Below are 21,574 nucleotides of genomic sequence, written 5' to 3'. Positions count from 1 at the left end.
TCAACTTATTATCCACTTATTTTTCACCACTGTGTATAAGGGAAAAACAACATTTTTCAAAATTCTTTTGAGAGTCCTTGCGCAAAAAATTTGAAGATCAACCATTGTCATATAACGTATATAAAGTGGAGCACAGAGGAGCCTTCAGTTTAAGCCTGAGTCTATTTAAAGGCCTAATACAAAAATTCTCAACCTGAGTTCTCAGGGTTTGAGAAACCTGTCAGAACTGTGTGAAATTTTGTGTTTGTGGGCATGTCTACATTTTTCTGGGCAAAGAGTACAGTTCTCAAAAGAAATTTACAACCCAGAAAAGATTTAAAAACCCTGACCAAAGTGTGTAAGGTCTTAAGGCTTCTTGACTTTGCTGTTTTTTAAATAGTTTCATATGTAATGAACTGTAGAATTGCTTCCAACATAAACAAGTTTGATTCAGGTCTGTATATATGTAAAATAATATATGCTAATTTTGAAAAAATCTTGAAATAAGTAAAATACCCATTTCTTCATCACTGACCTGAGATCTATCCTAGGGCAATCTTTTGATTTTTATCCCTTGCTGAGGTTTTTCCTTTTTCTTAATTTTGATGGGGAAAGTTGCAGATGCTTCATCCATAGTACAATGCTGGAAATTTGGAAAACAGTTTTTAGAAGAATCAACATAGTGTTCCCCTGACAGTCCTATTGTGTGATTTCTTCCAGCATCTAATACTCAGCAGTCTAATAATAGGTTGACGTAATATTCAGGCTTAGAATTAGAAAAAGTACATTTAGAAGTGACTGACGACACAGTAGTTTTAAAGCTTTGGATTTTAAAGTGTCACACACACACAGCAGATGAATGAAGATGTCAGAGCCAGGCCTGACGGAGGACCCTGGTAATCCAGCCCTTGGTGTATAACCTTCAAACACCAATAAACAAGATTATCTGGATTTAACATGTGACCTTTCTCATTCTGACTGATAGGTCCAGATGTTTTGTCATTCAGCTGCCTGGTTGAAATCTGCTTTTTTAACCGACAATTGCAATTGGATCTAGATTTGAGGTTGCAGAAATGACAGTCTTGAGAACTATATTCTGCAGTGGGTTATGCTGTCTAAACAGTAACATATGGAGACCTGGTTTAATAATTAAAAATAATTTGTGACCTTACCTTTAATAGATTTGTTAATTATGTCAACCGAGTAAGTAAAAATGGAATCATGGTAGATATTTCACTATATTAGTCGGTCTGGTGGCATTAAAAACATTGACAAGATTTGTTAGAACCAGCCTTTTCTGCACCTGCGTCTACAGAAGGAGAAATCCCAGCCAGCCTTTGTTACCCCTCAAGAAAGTTCATAGCAGCTCTAGAGAAAATAGGAAAGGCTCTTTATTAGCTTCTCTTAAGTCAGTCTAGGCTTGTGGTCACACTTCTCATCCACCAAAATTTGGACACAACTTAATGTATCTTTATGTATCTTACTTAATGTATCTTCATTGCTTGAAGCCCAGTAATATTTCTGGCATTTTTATATGAACTGTTCATTACTCACCATCATCTTGATTCTCCGGTTCTAGTTCTTCAGGTTGTACCAGTTCTCTCTCTGAAACTGTAGAAAAGATTATTCTTTATGTTCTTCTTTCCTTATGTGAGAACTAAGCTCTCACAACCCTGAGTGAATCCTCAGAGAGCTTCTCCCTGGGCTTTATACCACTGCTGACTTGTAGGTCAGGAATAGTGCTCATTAATTAAATGACAATCATAGCCTAGTAAAGCACACTAAATTATTAACAGAATAGAAAGTGAGGTATCAAAGCTCATAAAAAGACAGAAAAGCACAAACAATTACAAAGAAGTAATACAATTAGAAAATCTAGATCTTATGGATTTTAGCACAATTTAGAAAGAGAGCAGAAATCAGTAGTTACTTAGGCATTCTCTGAAGTGGATAATAAAATAAGTATGGGAGATGTCCTATGAGGCCAAATATTTTACACTCAATTGTTTCAGCCTCCTTTCCTATGGCCAAGTAGCAGATGCACCTTGTGTTTTTTAACACATTTATTAATTTCTTTGAAAGGAGCATGAAATCAGTTGTACAGGAACAAAAGGAGTTAAAGACAGTCTGATGATGATTTCTCATGGGATTAATTGTAGCTCAAAAGTCTATACTTGTGCTGTTTCTTGTGAATAGTTGGTGAATGAGTAGCTAGGCTCTCCTCTTGAGACAGAGTCAGTGTCAGTATAGCCAGCTATCTGTTTGGTTTCTTCTTCCTTTTTAAAAAATCCTTTTAGAATTCTTTAAAAAAAATAGCTTTAGTGTGGTTATAATTTACACAACTTTAAGTGTTCAATTCAATGGTTTTTAGTAAATTTACGGAATTGTGCAACTAGAACCATGTTTTAGAACATTTCTTTCATCTGTTTACAATCAATCCCTATTCTTACCCCCAGCTCCAGGTAACTTCTAATCTGATTTCTGTCTTTATAGATTTACCATTTCTGTCCATCTGGTATAAAACGAATAATAACAATATGTAATCTTTTGTTCCTGGCTTCTTTCATTTAGCACAATGTTTGTGTAAGTTTATCCAAGTTGTTGCATGTATCAGTATTTTGTTTCTCTTTATTTCTGAATAGTATCTCATTGTATTGATATAGTACATTTTGCTTATCAGTTCATCTACCTTACGATTGTTTCCATTTCTGGACTCTTATGAGTAATCCTGCTATGAACATTTATGTACAAGTCTTTGCATGGACATATGTTTTCATTTCTTTTGAGTAGATAACTAAAAGTGGAATTGCTAAATTGTATGGTAAATTTATGTTTAATTTTATAAGGAAATGTCTATGATAGTTATCAACTGCTGTATAACCAATTACCCCAGACCTTAGCAGTCTAAAACAATACAAGTTTATTATCTCAGGAATACAGGTACAGCTTATCTGGGTCCTCTGCTTCAGAGTCTCTCACAAGGCTGCCCTCAAGGTATTGACCTGGACTGCAGTCTCATCTGAAGGCTTCACTAGGCAAGGATCAGCTTTCAGACTCACTCATGTGATTGTCAGCATTCAATTCCTTGAGGGTGTTGGACTAAGGGTCTCATTTCCTTACTGGAGATTGGCCAGAAACTGCCTTCTGTTTCTTGTCGTGTGGGCTCCCTAGCTTACTTCATCAGAGAAGCACATGAGAAACACCAGAGAAAGAAAAGGAGAACAAGGTGAAAGTCACAGTCTTTCATAATCTAATAACAGACATGATTTCCCATCACTTTTGCCATGTTCTCTTAATTAGAAGCAAATCACATAGGTCCGACCACATTCAAGGGGAGAAGATTACACAAGGATATGAAGTCTAAGAGTCGGGGAGCATTGGGAGCCATTTTAGAAGGCTGCCTACTCTACTGCCAAACTGTTTTCCAAATGGCGGCACCATTTTACATTCCCACTAGCAACACATTAAGGTTCCATTTTTCTCCACATCCTCACCAACACTAATTATTGTCTTTTTGATGATAGCCATTCTAGTGGGTGTGAAGTGGTGTCTCATTGTGGTTTTAATTTGCATTTCTCTAATAACTAATGATGTTGAACATCTTTTCATTTGCCTATTGTTCATTTGTGTAATTTCTTTGGTGAAATGTCAATTCAAATTGGTTTCACAGTTTTAATCTGGTTATTTGTCTTATTGAGTTGTAAGATACTTTCATTTGTGAATCATACTTTTGGTATCAAATCTAAGAAATCTTTGCCTGGCCCAAGGTCACGAAGATATTATGTGTCAGCCACTATGCTAGGCCTGTATGTACATTACTTTGCCTAATTTAATTACTGTAACACCCTGTTAGATGTAGATACTGTGATCACAGCACAAATGAGAAAATTCACAGAAGTCAAGAGATTTGCTGAGATCACACAGATAGTTAATACAACTTGAACCTACATTCTGTCTTATTCCATAGCCCGTGTTCTTTCATCAGAACTTTTTAAAAAAGATATCTAAATCTATTTTCAGTGGGCAAAATAAGAGTGAAATACCACGTTGTCCCTTTCTTATATTTACCAGTACCCATTCTGATGCTATTTGAATACAGTTAGTAGAAACCTCTCTAATGACCTGTAATCATTAAAAGTTGCCTTTTGAAATAGAAAGGGGCATGTACCACAGTTTCTTGGCTAGATTTAATTCTAGTTTATTCTACCACACAATATTTCCTCCAGTTTCTGGTGGAGCTAGGATGCATCTTTATTTACAGCCTTGAAGAGTTTTACTGGGCAGCTGTTGAGCAGTTGTTATACTTTACCCCCAGGGACAAGCATGTTCCAGGGACAAGATAGCTTCTTCCCTTATGTGCTTTTAACGTTGTACATTCACCTAGGACGAGTCAGGGCTGAATTTCTTTCATGTTTCTTAGTGCTCTAATTCCATTACTTGAAAACCAGAGAGAGAGGAATGGAGGAAACAGAGAGGAAGAAAAGTCCAAATAATGTGTAGCAGATGGTAATATTTATATTGTTTTATACATATTTTGTTTTAATTAATTTAATGTTAAAAAGAGCAAGACTCTTCTAATTCTTAATTCTTATGTCCTTCTCTTCCAAAAATCTTTTATACCCTTTGGGTCTGGTTGGCATACCTTAAATTAGAAATACTATTTATTGTTTTCCTCCACTGTGGCCTAATATGCTAACCTTAGGCACAATTACAATCTGTACAATTTTTTAAACACCCCCAACCTTAATTTTGTACTTGAAGCAAAGAACAGAATAATGATTTACTTCTTTCTTCCTTTTTGCCTTCTTTCCTTCCTTTTGTTCATCTGGTAAGCAGTCATTGAGCTGCGTGCCAAGCACAGTGCTAAATGTGAAGGGTGCAAATGGAAAAACATACAGACATTGACATCAAGCAGCCACTATGTAGAGGGAAAACGGAATGCGTACTACAGGGGGAGCAAATGTGGAAAGGAAGTACAAAGGAGAGAAATAAGAAGCTAGGTTGCAACCTGTTGAGTGTAAAACAAGCATAAGAAATCCAAAAAGTGATTGGAATTATCTGTTGGGCTCAGCAGGAAGGACTAGGCTGGAAATACAGATTTGGGAGTCATCAGCAACAAAATGTTGGAGCAGGAGAATATATAAAGGGAAAAAAACAAAAGGCTCAAGAAATAGGCCCCTGGAGATCATTCACACCTAGGAGACAGAGAAAGAGGCAAAACTTAGGAAATAAGTAAATGAGGTAAGACTAGAACCAGGCATGAATAAGCCTCGGGGAAGAAGTTTAAGAAGCGGAGATTGGGCAGTAGCATCCTGTTCCAAAGTGGTGAACTAATAGGGGCAGAAGCCAGACCACTGCGGGCAAAGAAGTCAACTGAAGAACTGGTTATCACTGTGGGGCTTGGGCCTTTTTCTGATGTTTCATGAGAAGAAACTCTGCACAGTACAGCTCACCTTTAGAATGTTATAGACTAGTTAGAGCGTGGTACAGCAAATTGACTTCTTACTTCTTCCCTCCCTGGCCTTCTTCTTATCACTAAATTGGTTCAAGTTGCCCAAAGAGTTCATTCATTCATTCATTTATCCATTCAATACCCGTAGTAACTGGGCTCTCTGAACAGTTCAGGGGTGACAAATATTATTAAAACCTGGCCCCTGCCTTGAAGATCTTCCTAGTCTATATGGGAAATAAACATGTTAACTATCATATAACTATCATGTATGTATACCAAGAATTACTTATGCTCTTGGATATAGAGGGCATTTTCATTCTTTCCATTACCCATGATCCTGAGTTTGATATTGTAACAGAATGTTTTTAGTCAATTTAATTATATTTAGATTACAATTTTTAAATTTTTCTAAGAATTATATTTTAATATGCTTTAAATTTTTAAATGGAATTCTGTTAAAAGAAAGAGTGAATATTCTACAAGGGAATTATAAATGAAAAGAAAGTTTTTTTTCCTCTGGATTTATAAATGAAGTGATTACCCAGTGCTTTATTTAGTCTATCTCTATTATGTTTAGGCAACATCTAAAACCTTAACCTCCTTAAATGTATTTTCATTCATTATTTTTCAATGAATAGCAATTACTTTTCAGAAATATAAAATAATATACGACATAGGTTAAGTAATCAATAGAAAATTTCATAGTTATAATGGTCAGAAATGAAAAAATACTGTATATTTGTATACTTCATTACAGTGTAGAAAGAACTTTTACACATCATTTTTTTCAATCCTCACAACAACTCAAGATAAAGAATTCACCTGGCCCTATGATATCTAAAGAGCATAGCCCAACTGAGCAGCTCACAACTTACCTGCAATTGATGTATAGTGTATTTCTGTTGTTAAAAGTAATACATCTCGGGAGTAGGGGAGTTATCACTGTGTGAGGGATATGAATAATAAATGTGTCTAACTATTACATTGTTTTGTACACCTGAAACTTAAAAAAAAAAAGTAGGAAATCTCTTATTCTAATGGGAAAGCAAAGAATTGCACTGAAATTATTAAGCAAAGTTATTTTTATTATTATGGCAATGAATGAGCTATTTGATAGTTGGACAATAAGACAAAGATTGTCATTAGTAAAATTGAGGGTGGTCCCTTTGCAACTGAAACTTTCGCCATGTTTTCATGCTCTTGAACTTGAAGTGACATGATTTACTACTTGCCAATTTAGATTCTTTAAAGCCAAATTTAAAAGTCTGATAAGAATATGTTTTAATGAAAACTTAAACCAAACCAAATATTACACAAATTGCTACTCTTATTTCGCTGCTATTGAGATATTATTTTATCTCTTATTAGTCTGATTCATCTTTTACAGTTTTTTTCCTAACTTTAAATAGGTGTATTTTTTTAAATAGGTGTTTTAAAAAATACTAGATATCTATAATTTAAAATTTTAGAAGACGAGAAAAATGAAAACATAATGGGTTCTATAAATCCGTGACCAAAAGTTTCATTTTCATTGAAGCGTTATGATTTTACTGGTTGGCAAATGCTAAAACTTATTTTTTAGTTCTCAAAATATCATTGGTTTCTCTGTCTCCTCACTTTACACATAAAAATGTAAATTATAAAATGAAAATGACCCATGTTCTTGTTCATAATACAAAGAAGCCATTGTGGGGAAGGAGTACAGGCATTAATTTTATAAGGAAAACTGTTCTAGTTCATGTGTTTGTGCTATATTGGGTCATAGCAGCAAACTGTAGACTAAATGCCTACAATCCATATATCTCCCATTTTGCTCTTCAGTGCTTCGAGCTTCTAAATCCTATTAACAGCTGTCAAAACCTGGTAAACTATTTAGATGCTTTCACAATTTGTTTAATTGGATAGTTAGAAAATGGCATGCTAGAAAAGCCCCCCCGCCCCTTTCTTTTAGCCTGGCTGAACATCTGTAGCATTAGGGCCTCATTATCTCTGAATTGGCATAGCAAATCAGTGGCATCATTAAAATGCCACATTAAGATGATTAAGCTTCTTTGTTATCCAGTTGACTTTTGCATGTGCTGAAGATTTCATGGTTATGACCCCCAATCCTTGTAAAACACTTAAACAACATCGCCCTTTTGTGTCTTCCCTGTCTAACAGCCTCTATCTTGTTTTGTCCCTTCTCGCAATATCTCTGGCAAACTTGAGGCTATTACTCCAAACTTGGTCCTTCTTTGAGTTGGATTCTGAGATCTCACAGTTCAGAGTGGAAATTCAGAACCCCCCTTTGACACTGGGAAATTACTAACAACTATCCAACACACTCAAGTTGCCTGTTCTGTTTGCCATCTTTGATAGGTTCTTCTCTCTAACTGAGCATTTTATGTGCCTGTAAAAACAAACTGAGGCACAGTTGGCTGAGACTGTTATTGCCCCTGAAGGATTTAGATGTTGGATCCTTTCCAAGACCCATTGTTTTTGCAATGTCTCAGGTGAAACCAAAAATGTCTACTCTGGAGTGCAAGCCTTTCATGTGATAACCATCACCCCAGGAAATGAAACCATGTGCATCAGCCCCAGTGAGCCAAGCCTTTGTTCTCTTCAGCCTACAAAATTCTCTCTGGGGGTGTGTTTGTGTTAGTGTGTCATCTTCCTAAGAGGCCTCCAGAACATAGACAAAGATGGGAGCAATTGTACCCCAGAGTAGCTCCTTTAGACAGAAGTTCAGTTTAATCTAATTTTCTGTGGGTTAGATTCAATTTAGACATCTTTTTCCCCCTCTGGGAATGTTTAGCAATTACCTTTATCAGCAATTTGTGATTTGGTATGTCCTTTTCTACATAAGTTCAATTATAAAAAATTTACAGGAAGACTTTAACAGTTTTTATTATGGTATATATCATACACACAAAAATGCAAATATAATTATGTGCATAGTTTAAAGAATAACAAAATAGCCATCCATGGACCCAAAACCTGGCTTAAGAAACAAAATATTGCTAGTGCCTATGAAGATTCTTGTTAGTCTTTTAAGGGGCAATTTTAGTTGTGTGTCTAAGAAACCTGATACATATTGCAAGAGATTAGAATTTACAAAATTAAAATGAGAGATTATTCAGATTACAAAAGACTTCGGGATACTGTGGGGCAGTTCCTCAGGTATATTCAAGTTATTTCTTGCCAAATTTTAAAAAGATTTCTGCCTTTACAGTTTAGGTGTTGTAAGTCACTGACAACTGTAAATCAATGAAAAATGAAAATAAACATCTCTGAATAGATAATGTAAATCAATGGAATAGTATTATTGGATTTACATGTAACATTTTATGAACACATCATCTATATTAAGGTGAATCTGTAGAGGTTAATGACATTATGTTACATATAAAGTAGAATGAGGTAGGTATATGAGAGAGCATAGAAAAAGGAGAATTTTTTTCTAGTCTAGGGTATCAAGGAAGACTGCATGGAAGAAAAGGCATTTAACGAACTTCTAGAGGTTTGAATAGAATGCTGATGTAGGGAAAGGGCTTTTTAGATATGGGAAAGACTGGAGAGGAGGCTTAGAAAATTGCAATTAGTCAGATTGCTGCTGTGCTTCTCAGACTTTATGTGCATAAGAATCCTTGTTAAAATGCTAATTTGGATCCAGTAGGTCTAGGGTGAGGCCTGAGAGTCTGCATTTCTAACAAGCTCCCAGGGGATGCTGGAACCTAATCCAAGGACCTCACTTTGAGTAGAAAGATTCTAGTCTAAGGAAAAGAATGAGTTAAGGAGACTAGTGAAAAATGAGATGACCAGGTATGCTTAGGGCAGGTTCTGGACAGGCGCTTGAATGTGGTGCTAAGGAGTTTGGACTTTATTGTAAGCAAAATGAAATCATTGAAAGTTTCTGAACAGGGGTTTTAGTGCAACAGAATGATTAGTTATAGGATATAATATAAAATAGAGGCCACATACACAGTGGGCCAGTTAGGAGGCTAATGCAGTGGTATATTCATGTACTGAGTATTTATTGTATATGTACTTTATATAGAGCACTGTGTCAAACTCTAGAGCAGCAGTTCTAGAGAGCATATTTTTAATACACAGTTCCAGTTGCCACACCCAGATTAGTACCTAGGTCTATGGTGAGACTCCTCCCAAATTCCTATTTTAAAACCACACAACCTCTGGTCTTACATATATAGGTTAAGCAGTGTTATAGGGGATACAGAGTTAAAACAAACAAAACACCTACGCACCTTCTGACCTCACATAGTTTCCATGTCCATACAGGAGATGAGGTGAGTTTATTAGTAACTCAGAGAAAGAAGGAACAGATTCCTTTGCAGCTGAAGGATCCAGGGAAGGCATGGGGGGGGGGGGGGGAATGGCTTATTAGTTTGGCCTTCAGCGATGTGTAGGATTTAGATCTGTGGCAATGTTGGGGAAAGACCTTTTAGGCAGTGGAAATAATAGAATCAAGAATACTGAGGAGTTGTTTAGTTTGGTTAAAGACATCTGAGTAATCCAAATCAACATTACAAAGATAGGTTGGGCCAGATATTGAAAGGCCTTTTCAAGTCTTTGTTTTTGAGTTTGGATTTGATTTTGTTAGCAATGGAGAACGTTGAAGAATTTTGACAAGGCCATGATATGACCAGAGCTATCATTTAGGAAGAACAGTCTGGTGTCGGATGAATGGGATGAGCTGGGAAGGAGAGAGAAAGGAGGCAGGGAGAAAAAGGTGGAGGCTACGCAATATCATGGGGAGGGTAATCAGGGTCAGATTTAAGATAATGGGCGTGCAAAATAGTGGGGAGGAGAGCAGACTGAAGAGAGGGTACAAAAACAGAACGAATGGGTGATCTAATGTGGGGTGCAAACGAGGAAGGCAAGATGATTGCAAACATTCTAACCTGAGTAACTCAGAATATACCCAGAAGGCCTCTGGAAATAGAGGACTGAAGAAGGGAAGACAGATTGCTCCTGGAGACATATATTTGGGGATTAATCATATAAAATGCCAGTTGGAGCCTTAAGAGTGGATGAAATTGCCAGAGGGGGTGTAGAGGGAAAGAAAAAGGGTTAAGGACAGTATTTAGGAGGCAGAGGGAGGGAAAGGAGCTAGAAAGAAGCAATCAGAAAGGTAAAGGAAGAAGGTACAGTTTCTTGGACAAGGAATGGTCAATAGTGTCAAGAGCTACAGACAAGTTGGGGAGAAGAGCACACAAAAGGCCACTGGATTTAAGAATCAGGAGATTATTGATCTTCAGGGGAGCAGATTCAGTAAATTACGGAGGCTGAAGCCAGATTACAGGGGATTTTACATCAGTTTCGAGGATGTAGGGGCAGAAAGCATAGATTACTTTTGTAGTAAATCTGTCTAAAAAGGAATATTGAGAGAGGATGAATGTAGGTATGATGAGATGAGAGGCTAAACTAAATTTCAAAGGGAATGGGAAAGAGGAGTTGGCATCCAGAGAGCCTGAAAATGTAGTATCTCTGTGTCCTGGAGACTGACTTGATGCAGAGATGTAAAGGAAGAGAATTCCAGCTTCAAGACTTGAAGACTGGAAGAAGGAAGATGCCAGTTGTAAATATAAAGAAATCATACATTAGAAGCAGATTTGGGTTCAGAGATGACAAATTTGATTTTAGACATGTTTATTAATATTTTCAAGGGATACTGTAGAATGCCCCCCCTTTCCTCCGCTCCAATTAATACCTCCAAGAGATGGAATGAAGCTCTTCCTTAGAGCAGACTAATGTCTTTCTTGGTAGTTTTGGTGGACTATATTTGGAGGCTGAGTGCTAAGCCAAATAATCTCACAGAAATTCCTTTTGTATCTCAGATACTAATGTATTCTAATATTCAGCTCTGTTCACATGGTAAACCATAATGAATTGTTGATCCTCAGTAGCCATGCAGAGAAGCCATCCGGCCTTTTATCTAAAACTGATTTAAGACTCTAAAGGCAAACCAACAACTATACCGGGAACTCTTTTGGTCCAGTAAGTCCAAGGAACTTACCTAATGCCCTGTCCATGTGACTTTTACACTTTCTCTTAGGGCCCTTGGTGTCAAATACTTCCTTCCTTGTTCTACAGCTAAATCCTAAAGGACAAATGCCAAGATTTTTATCTTGAGCCTGGTCAGTGTAGTATTGAGTTCTAGGTCAAGCTCATTAAAGCCAAAATCCAGAGGGAAGGAGCAACTCTCTTGTGTCCTGTGTTTTCAGAAAGACCCAACACATTGATATTACTACTTTTTAAATGTCACTGACCACGGAATAGCCTGAGTCTGTTCATATGAACATTTTATAACCAAAATTCAAAGGATCCTTTTCTGCTGGCCCTTTCTATCTGCTGTTTTTGGTTTTTAGTAGCTGAAGTTTTCCGTTGAGGTTCTTTTAAACGCCTACATGCAAACTGAAGAGCACTCAAGCTTTGGTGGGATATCACCCACAGCTGGAGTGATGGAGGAAGGGAGGAGGGTACATGCCTCAGGTGCATCCTTCTCTAAAAAAAAAAAAAAAAAATTTTTTTAAATAAAAACCACTTAAGCAAATTTCATCTGAAAGCAGGCAAGACCTGTCCAAAGAAAGAAGGGAATGAACCTCTTTCCAAAAAGGAAATGGATATCAATTCATATGTAACCCAGATGCATAGGGTGGGCAAATTTGAAACACATCGTCAGACTTATCCTACAGCCCTACATCTCTTCTAATCAAAGAGTAAAAGGTTGTGAACCACGAACCATGGTGAGAAGCGGTGGAACAGTGTTGCAGCCATGGCTCCTCTGTTGGTGGTTAGGCCCTGTCTTGCTCTATTAAGCAAACACGGTTAATATAGATGAAAGGTAACCTTGATAGAAGTGAAAATTGAAACTTGGTTGAAGGTAGCAAGCCAGGCACAGCTGCAGTTGTACTTCCTCCTATGTGGCAACAGGAGCTGCACTTACTGGTGATTTTGAAGACATGTAGTTTTTTTAAATATCTTTTCTTCACTGTTTTGGTTTTTAACGTCTACACCATTGATGGGAGACTGTGGAAGACGCCACTTAGATTTTATGTATCTGGTGTGTGAGGTCAAATCCAAGTTCAGCATTCTAATTACATCTGCTGTTAACTGGGCCTGTGACCTTAGACAGATCATCGAAGAAAATATCTATATTCCTCGGTTTCCTTATCTAAAAAACAAGAGGGTTGGATTAGATGATCTCTAAATTCTCTTCCAGCCTTAAAATTCCATTGATTTACAATTCTTCATGGAGAAAGACAACTCCCAATTTCTAAGAACAAATGTTTGAAAAAGTAAGCATTTAGGCAGCATATTTTATACACGAAAAATCCCTTACAAACGTTTATTATCACGTCAGGCAAATATTTAGGTTTTGTTAGCATGAGTATATAAATTTGCCTTCTTCATTTATTATGTTCTTCAGCTTAAGATTATTGCAGTTCTTTGCAGTACCTGGTCAGCCAACTCACTTGGACCAGGCCTTCCTCCCTATCCAGTCCTACAATTCTAGGATCTTGACTTTAGCCCTCCCTAACTTGGGTATAGGGGCCCTTCCCCTTGCTTAAGTTGAGCTTCATTTACCTGTGTCAATGAAAGTGACTCCTTAGAAGGTTATGTTAAAGAATTACTTCTCCTTTTATCTTTCTCAACAGTATTTCACTAGTACTGCCAGCTTCCTCTACTTTCAGTGTTGTCTCTTTATCAGTTCCAAGAGAGATAGATAAGACTCATTTTAGCAGTTTATATACATGGAAGAGAAACAGGTAAAGCATGGCTTAAAATCTGAAAACCATAGTAACTATTAAACTCTCAATCTTGGTAGCTTAAATTGGATGCATTGAAAGAATTGAATTTTCTTCTTGAAATTAAAGAGTACATCACTTTGCCTTTTCATTGCAGCCACGAAAAAGATTGGCTAGATCTGAAAACCACTCTTCTCCCCCAGTACTGGAGAAGAATTACTCAAAATGTTTTTTTCATGGTTGCTTTGAGCAGTCCATTGCTAAAATCTATTATTTCTAATTTTCTGGATGGCCTAAAGCACTGTCGTGTGTGTGTGTGTGTGTGTGTGTGTGTGTGTGTGTGTGTGCGCTTTCCCCTGGCTGTGGTTCTGAATTCAAATAATGAGTGATCATCTGAATGATATTTTCTTGTTTTATAGATCTACAATATTATGTTAGCTTCATTTGGTATTTAATTGTCAATTGTGGTTCTCTGCTCTTAGAGCTGCTTTGATAACTCCAAATACAATCATTGCTCATTTCTTGCATTTTCTTCCCTGCAGATGATTCAATGAAAGTGAAAGATGAATACAGTGAAAGGGATGACAATGTTTTCAAGCCAGAGCCCATGGGAAATGTAGAAGAGCCTGAAATTCCTTACAGCTATTCAAGAGAATACAATGAATATGAAAACATTAAGTTGGAGAGGCATGTTGTCTCATATGAAAGTAGCAGGCCGACCAGTGGCAAGATGAATTGCGATGTGTGTGGACTATCCTGCATCAGCTTCAATGTCTTAATGGTTCATAAGCGGAGCCATACTGGTAAATAGTCTCCTTTATCCATTGTTCTGAAAACCGTACTAATGCAGCCATGTGAAAGATGAAGTGGTGGAATGTGGGAGGACTTTTGATTACTTTCATTGATTTTTGCTATAATTCTGATGTATCTCTCCCTCTCTGTATTTCCATTTACCCAGTAATTTTTATTCCTGCCTTACCATGCATTTGGCAAATATATTGTCAATGCTATGAGTTAAAAAAAAAAAGGACTGTAGAGAGAGCAGTGTTCTAGGTCAGCCAAATATTTTTTCTTCAGTTGATAAGTAGGAGTTGAATCGTGTGATATGCTTCTTAAGCATCTTTCATATATTTTTGTATAACTTTTATAAAAAAGCAGATCTTATTGTATTGGTTCAGATTTGGTGGATGAAAGGATATAGTTTTTATTACCAATTTTTAAAAATCTATCTTCAGACAATAAACAGGCAGTCTGTAGAAATGCATACAAATACAACAGTCCTACTGAGCCCAATAGATTCCATCTGGTATCTGTTATCAGTCCTTTTAAAAGAGGCATTTCTGGCCCTCAGTAGTTTATTAGGATTTGAGGATGTGGCTCTTTTCTCAGATTGAGATTATATTTAAAAGGAATGCTAAGTAATGTAAAAATTTACATCTAGAGCTACTCTTGTGTTTTTGCTCTGATTCAGGACAAGATGATACCTAAAATAGCCTTGCTAGGTGAATGCTTTTTCTGTTCTAGAGGGAAGTTTCCATAAGGAAGTCTTATGCTTGCCTTGAAATACAGCTTCCAGCTGATCCTAGTATGCACAGAAACTGGCTAAAAGATGAGCTTTTGCCATAGGCGTCTAATCTGTGCATATGCTTCGCCACTTGCCAGTGATCAGAATTCTCCTTTTTGTCCTTTTTAAAGGTGAACGCCCATTCCAGTGTAATCAGTGTGGGGCATCTTTTACTCAGAAAGGTAACCTCCTCCGCCACATTAAACTGCACACAGGGGAAAAACCTTTTAAGTGTCACCTCTGCAACTACGCATGCCAGAGAAGAGATGCACTCACAGGTCATCTTAGAACACATTCTGGTAAGTGAGAGCAATGAGCATTCCAAATCTAGTCAATGTATGTTCCTCAATGCCCATTGCTGAAACTAGAAAGAGTTAAGTACTGAGGTTTTCATCTGTCATTCCTGTTCTGAAGGGTTACAACAGCAGAGACCTCTAGGGCTAATTACACTTCCATTAAGGCATTAATTGCTCTCCGTCTGGCTCAGTGGGGATGATCATCTCCTACCATCCTTGCTCCCCTGGAGAACAAACACAGTCAGACAGGAAGAGCCTGCCCTATAAAAATGCCTTCTTAATTTTTGTGAAAAAATTATAGCCATCGTATTTTCTTCTGGTAAACTTTATTAAAAGATTATTTTCCTTAAACACACACACACACACACTTCATTCAAAAGTCTGGACAAACCCATGTTGTACAACTTGTAAGTTATGTAAAACTATAAACTAGGTATAAATCATTCTTAGGGGGTTACTTTTGGCTATTCTGGGCTAAATTTCTTTTTTTTTTTTATTGAGATATAACTGACAATATAGCACTGTATTAGTTTTAGGTGTATGTGGGCTAAATTTCTTAAACCCAACTTTCTTCTAGACTAGCCTGTTTATTTTTAATCTCTAAAAGATGAGCAGCAATAAGAATGCATAAAAAGCAATGTTCTGTCTTGATGTTTTTTCACTTCTTATTTTAACCAAGCACGATAAAATTTTTTTCAGCTTTTAGAATTTCCCTCCTAGAAAAATAAAACTCAGTTTATTTTTCAAATTTAGGACTTCATGTTCTTGATGTTATCTGACAAAATTTTAATTGAAGACAAAAAAAAAAAGTTTGTTTTTATGTCAGTCCATGTACTGCTTTGACTAAAACCCAGCCCCAAATCTGCAACTGGTCGCAATTCGGAGACTAAGGATTAAACAAGTCAGCTCCAACAACACTCACCATGAGACACCATAAGTGGCAAAAGGAGGGTTTTATTTACAGCTCGTTATTCAAAATAATGAATTAAGGCTGAAGTTGGTCCAAAAAAATTACAACAGTTTTCAGTTCTCTTCTGTTGCTTTTTTCAAGTACGAGCCAACAATAGTAGTCATTTTTAAGACAGATTCTAGAAGGGTACCAATTTATTCAGAAACTTAACATTTTTAGCTCTAGCAGACCTGCATTTATTTTAATCCATGAGGATATTTTAGTGTTTTAAGTCCCATAGGTTCTATTACAAACAGAGCAAGAGAATTAGAAACTGAAAATCTCAGTCCCTAAAACTCTGACAAGTTTATGGGGTACATTTTATGAAAAAATCAGAAAGGGCAACCCTGTACACACAGTTGAAGTTCCTACTTATTTTTTAAGCAATAAAGCATTTAGAGTAGTTGGGAGGACAAAGACAGCCTGAATTGTATGGATGAACTTTTGAGAAAACTTTTGCTTTATCTTAGAAATTAAGATGAAACCATTTTTGCAATTCATTCGTATTTCTATTATTCAAAAATATCTTCAGTTTGTTAGCTCCATTTTTATCGATTTAGCCCAGACTTTGCTATAGCCAGCCACCTGGCAAGGATAAGCTAAATTTACCCAAATATGTCAATGCCCTAAAAGACCATCAGTTTCTAACTGAATGGCAAAGTCCCACAAAGTGCAGCATTCGTTGCTTACAGCCAGATGGATGTCACAAAATAAACGAGCCCTTCCAATTTCCTTCTTGGAAATCACACTAACCTCCTTGAACAATGAAAAGGACCTGTATTGTTCTCCAAAGAAACAGGATTGGATCTGGAGCTCAACAATAATTATTAAATCCAGATCCTTTTCATTTGTGAAAGGAGACTTCACAAATGAAAGGAAAGGAGACTTTCCTTTAGAAGAAGAATCCATCATAGACCATTACCGTATTTCAGTCCACTAAATTTAAAAGTAATATGGATGCAGAAGTATCCACATTCGCTGGTTCCCCTTAGCAGTCTCATTCCTAGTAGACAGTTTTCACAGAGCCCCGACATGCCGTTTGTTCTGTAACCCTTGAAGGTCACTGAGTGCTGCTTGTGCTCTCCTTATAGTTGAGAAACCCTATAAATGTGAGTTTTGTGGAAGGAGTTACAAGCAGAGGAGCTCACTTGAGGAGCACAAGGAGCGCTGCCGTACGTTTCTTCAGAGCACTGATCTGGGCGAGACTGGTGAGTTCATGCAACACTCATTCTCCACACATTTTAGTGAGCAGCTACTGTTCCAGGTGGCGGGATACAATCATAAATAAAAAGACCAAAAAAATCCTGCCCCTGTGGAATTTTTATTTTAATGAGGAAAGACAGACCATAAACAAAGGAAACAAGTAATTTATACAGTATATTAGAAGGTGGTAAATAGCATCAAGAAAAATGATGGGGGGGACAAAGAGGATAAAGTGGATCAAATATATGGTGACAGAAGGAGACGAGGCTTCGAATGGGGAACACGCAATAGAGTATACAGATGTCGTATTAGAATGTTGTACACCTGAAATTTATATAATGTTATTAACCAATGTTACCCCAATAAATTTAATAATAAGTAAATGGGGAAAAAAAAGAAAAGAAACAGGTACAGGGGGCCGAGGTGAGTCAGGGAAGGCTTTAACTAGGTGAAATTTTAACAGACTTAAAGGGATGCAGAGAGAGCCCTGCAGATAACTAGGAAATAGCAAGTGCAAAGACCCTGGGGCTTGAGTTTGAAGAAGTATAAATAGTACTGTGCTGCTGAAGCAGAATGAGTAATGGGACATGAGGCCAAAGAGGAAATGGGACACCAGATCTTAATCAGACCTTGTGGGCCATTGTAAATACTTTGGCTTTTATTCTGAGTGAAATTGAAAATCTTCAGAGGGTTTTGAACAGAGAGGTGACATGATTGGGCTTCTCATTTGAAAAGAATCACTCTACTTGCTAATGAGAATATAGATTGTATGTGGTGCAAGTTTAGAAATTGGAGAGTCTGGTTAGGAGGCCATTGCAATAATTCAAGCAAGAGAAAATTGTGTCTTGATAGTGATAGGGGTGGTGAGAAGTGTTCTAACTATATATTTTAAGGTAGAGCCAAAAGGATTTCCTAACAGATTGATGTGGGATGTGATGAAGAATGCAGTTACCATTAACTGAAATGAGATTGAGGGTAGAGCAGCTTGAGAAGTGGCTAGGGCAGAGTTGATTAAAACCACACCGATTTTCTTTGCACAAGGCCCAAAAATCATATACTTGTCTACTCGTATGATTTATTGTGACACTTATGTTTGGCTTTGGGAATTTCATATTTTATTCATTGTTTTGAATTATATGCATAGTGGCAATTGGTTGAAACACTAGATGTCTTTCCATATGTCAATTGTGGTTTTATTTCTTTTTCGTTCTTCAGTCGAAACGGCCTGAAACTTTTTTGTGTATCATCTCTGCAGCTGTCCTTTGTCCCATTCCATTGACCATCAGCCTGGTTCTGCAGTTTGGCTTGTCTGATATTTTTATTTGGTCATTTGAACCAGTTGCTTATTTAGAGTAGGTACAAGTCCTCATGAGATGCGGTGTTTGACAACAGCAGTTGAATAGTTTGAATATTCTAAAGCAGAAAGATTACAAAAACATAACAGAAATAATGTGAAACTCGGGGAAAATGGAGTGGAAATCATGAGTAGTTTAACTGCACCCGTTTGAGTGAGAGGAAACTTTTGTTGTAGATAAAGCCTATTTTATGGTGTTAGGAGCTGGCCAACTGAATTCCGTTGGTTTGCACTGCTTCTGCTTTTTATCCTGATGGCATCTTTGGTTTTATCAAGGAGTTGGATTTCCTCTTATTTCTAAAGAGAAATGTTTACTCTTTCAAAAAAGAAGAGAAAAAAAACACACCCAGAACTTGGGTTTTGACATCTTAGGTGACATGCTTCAGGTTAGTCAGGCAATACTCAGGCCTCTTTACTCATAGTTCCATATTTCAGACAATAGACAAAGGTCTTACTGTGAGAAATCCCCAATTTAGCAATATCTGTTATATTCCAAGTAGAATCATTAATATTTAAAGCTAGAAAGATTATAGAGAGCATCGAATTTTACCTCATTTTAGAGGTGAGAAAATTGAGACATCAAAAATTCAGTGATTTATTTTAAAAATCACTAGAAAATCCGTTGTTTTCATGATTAACTATATTTTTTAACTTTAAAAAATGTATGGAGCAATAATTCACCTACTATAAAATTCACCTTTTTAAAGTGAACAACTTAGTAGTTTTAAATATATTCACAAAGTTATATAACCATCACCAGTATCTAATTCCGTATCATTTTCGTCACCCCCAAAAGAAACCCTGTCCCCCTCCCCACCATTAACAGTCACTCCCCATATCCCCTCTCTCCAGCCCCCGGCAACCACTGATCTACTTTCTGTCTCTATGGATTTGTCTGTTCAGAATATTTCACTTAAATAGAATCATACAATATGTGGCCTTTAATGTCTGGCTTCCTTCACTTAGCATAATGTTTTCAGGATTCATCGTGTTATAGCATGTGTCATCACTTCATTCCTTTTTATGGCCAAATAATATTCCATTCTCTAGATTTATTATGTTTTATCCATTCCTCAGTTAATGGACATTTGGGTGTTTTCTACTTTTTCCACTTTTGGGAAATATGGCTTGATTAGCTATATTTTTTAAAGGTCATACATTATTTGGATAGCAAAAGAAATATAGTAACACGCATACTAATAGACACATACATATGCATATATGTGTGTTTTGATTCTTCTGGAAGTCAGAGGAAAAAAGTCAATACACTACCCTCTAGAACAAGAAGCTCAAAATTCTTGATTTTGAAGTAAGATTACAGCTTACTTCCCATCCTCATAACCTTTTTTAGAAATTTCAAATTTGGAAGATTTCTAAAGAAATAATTGAGCTATCTTCAGTGGTATAAGGTGATTCAGGAAATGCTGAAATACAGAGGATGAGTTAATTTGCATTTCACAGGGTGGTTTGATGGATGCATGCAACATACTTTAAGTCTCAGCAAAAAAATAAAGGGTTAACTAAGTCAGCAAGTTTTGATTTTTTTTTAAACAAATATGTTGTAATGGTGGTTTCAGGTTACAAAATATATAAAGTCACAGCTTAATGAAGTATAATAAATACTGCATATCAGTCAATGTATTATTCTCTTTTATATTTCAAGTATTTCCCCTGATTTTCCCTGAAATCCAAAATGTAAATATTGTTTAAGCCAACACAAGCCAATCCTTTAATTATTGCCGATATGGTTTCCATTTCTCTTTCCTTCCTAAAATTGGGAGTCCCAATCTGGATATAGTGTTCCATTCTGACCCTGATGATGAAAGTAGTCACCAGTGGTACATCTTATCCCTTCATCCCTAGCTTTTAAAGTGATGATGCTCCATTGCTACTGTCGATTCAGCACTTATTCATCACGTGCTTATTGTAAATTGAAGTGTGCCTAGTGTGACAGCAAAGCCTTGGGACCAACCTGCCCTCCACAGGAAGCAAGCCATTATGGAAGCAGAACAGAGAAAGGCCTTGGAGCGGAGACCAGTCTGCCAAAGAATGCCGTGTTGGGCAACATGACTTCTGGCCTTACTGATCATTTTTCTATTATTCTAATAGCATTTTTTGTATTCTCTATGTGTCAGGCTCTGTGTCAGAGCTGTTTGTAAAGATGAGTGAAGGTTAAAGCCCTACCCTTGAAGAATTCACTCCAACAAGGGATTGGGTACTTGATCTATTGATATAACACAGGGGTGTCCAAACTGCGGCCCGCGATCCATTTTTTATTGGCCCGCAGCAAATTCCAAAAATATATTTAATTTACTTAAATAAACCAGGTGAGGCAATACGTAGTTCACCTCGAGTGAGTGGCCCGGCTGTTTGTGTATTTTACCACATATGGCCCTTGGTGAAAAACATTGAAAAAAGTTTGGACACCCCTGATATAACAAAAGGTCTAATAGAGAATGTGTGATATTGCTACTTCGGTCCATGTTTCTTCACCAGACATCATGAATGACATCATCAAGATAATCCAATTCTGCTGTCTTAATGGAGTATGTATGAAAAGAATAATGAACATAGAACACCACAGATTTCATTTTCACATTAGCTTGATCCTTATTCCAGAAAGGGACTAACAGCTGGTATAGAGATTCATTTAGCCTCATTTCACACAAATTATGAATACTTGGAGTGGGACATATTTTTGTATGACAATGAGTTCTAGCAAGAACAAGATTTTAAAGTAATTGAATAATTATATTTATTTATGAATCTAGGAGTCAAAACCTTTTATCTTCATTCTCATTGTTTCAGTTGAGTTAATACAAGCATGAGAGTTTCAGAATAAACATATTTTTACCAAGTGGCAGACCAAAGAAAAAGTTAAAAAACATTTTAATAGTCTGTTTTCCCAACTGATTCTTCTTTTTAAAAATTGATACTATCTCATAGGTAGTATTCTTTCTGCTTGCTCAAAAAGGCAACAATTTTATGTAGCTTTTTTGTTAGAACCTGCCTGTCTTTGATAGCAATCT

The 21,574-nt window shown here is 36.7% G+C and overlaps 1 protein-coding gene across 2 annotated transcripts in view; it reads left to right on the top strand.

Annotated features, from left to right (window-relative positions):
* Positions 1-21,574, top strand: part of IKZF3 (IKAROS family zinc finger 3) — a 74,343-nt gene that overhangs the window by 37,138 nt on the left and 15,631 nt on the right. The window contains exons 1-4 of one of the 2 annotated variants that reach the window (XM_074319638.2): positions 13,095-13,200; positions 13,722-13,982; positions 14,875-15,042; positions 17,080-17,196. In XM_074319638.2, the coding sequence (XP_074175739.1) occupies positions 13,730-13,982; positions 14,875-15,042; positions 17,080-17,196 (538 nt within the window). In that variant the 5' untranslated portion in view covers positions 13,095-13,200; positions 13,722-13,729. Of the gene's footprint in view, positions 1-13,094; positions 13,201-13,721; positions 13,983-14,874; positions 15,043-17,079; positions 17,197-21,574 lie in introns of those variants that run through there. The other variant, XM_019747807.3, reaches the window with a different exon arrangement.

The sequence above is a fragment of the Rhinolophus sinicus genome, chromosome 12 (genome assembly GCF_057876585.1).
Source record: "Rhinolophus sinicus isolate RSI-liver-muscle chromosome 12, RSI-T2T, whole genome shotgun sequence".
NCBI lineage: Eukaryota > Metazoa > Chordata > Mammalia > Chiroptera > Rhinolophidae > Rhinolophus > Rhinolophus sinicus.
The sequence above is the reverse complement of the archived record's forward strand: the minus strand, read 5'-3'. Positions and strand labels throughout refer to the sequence as shown.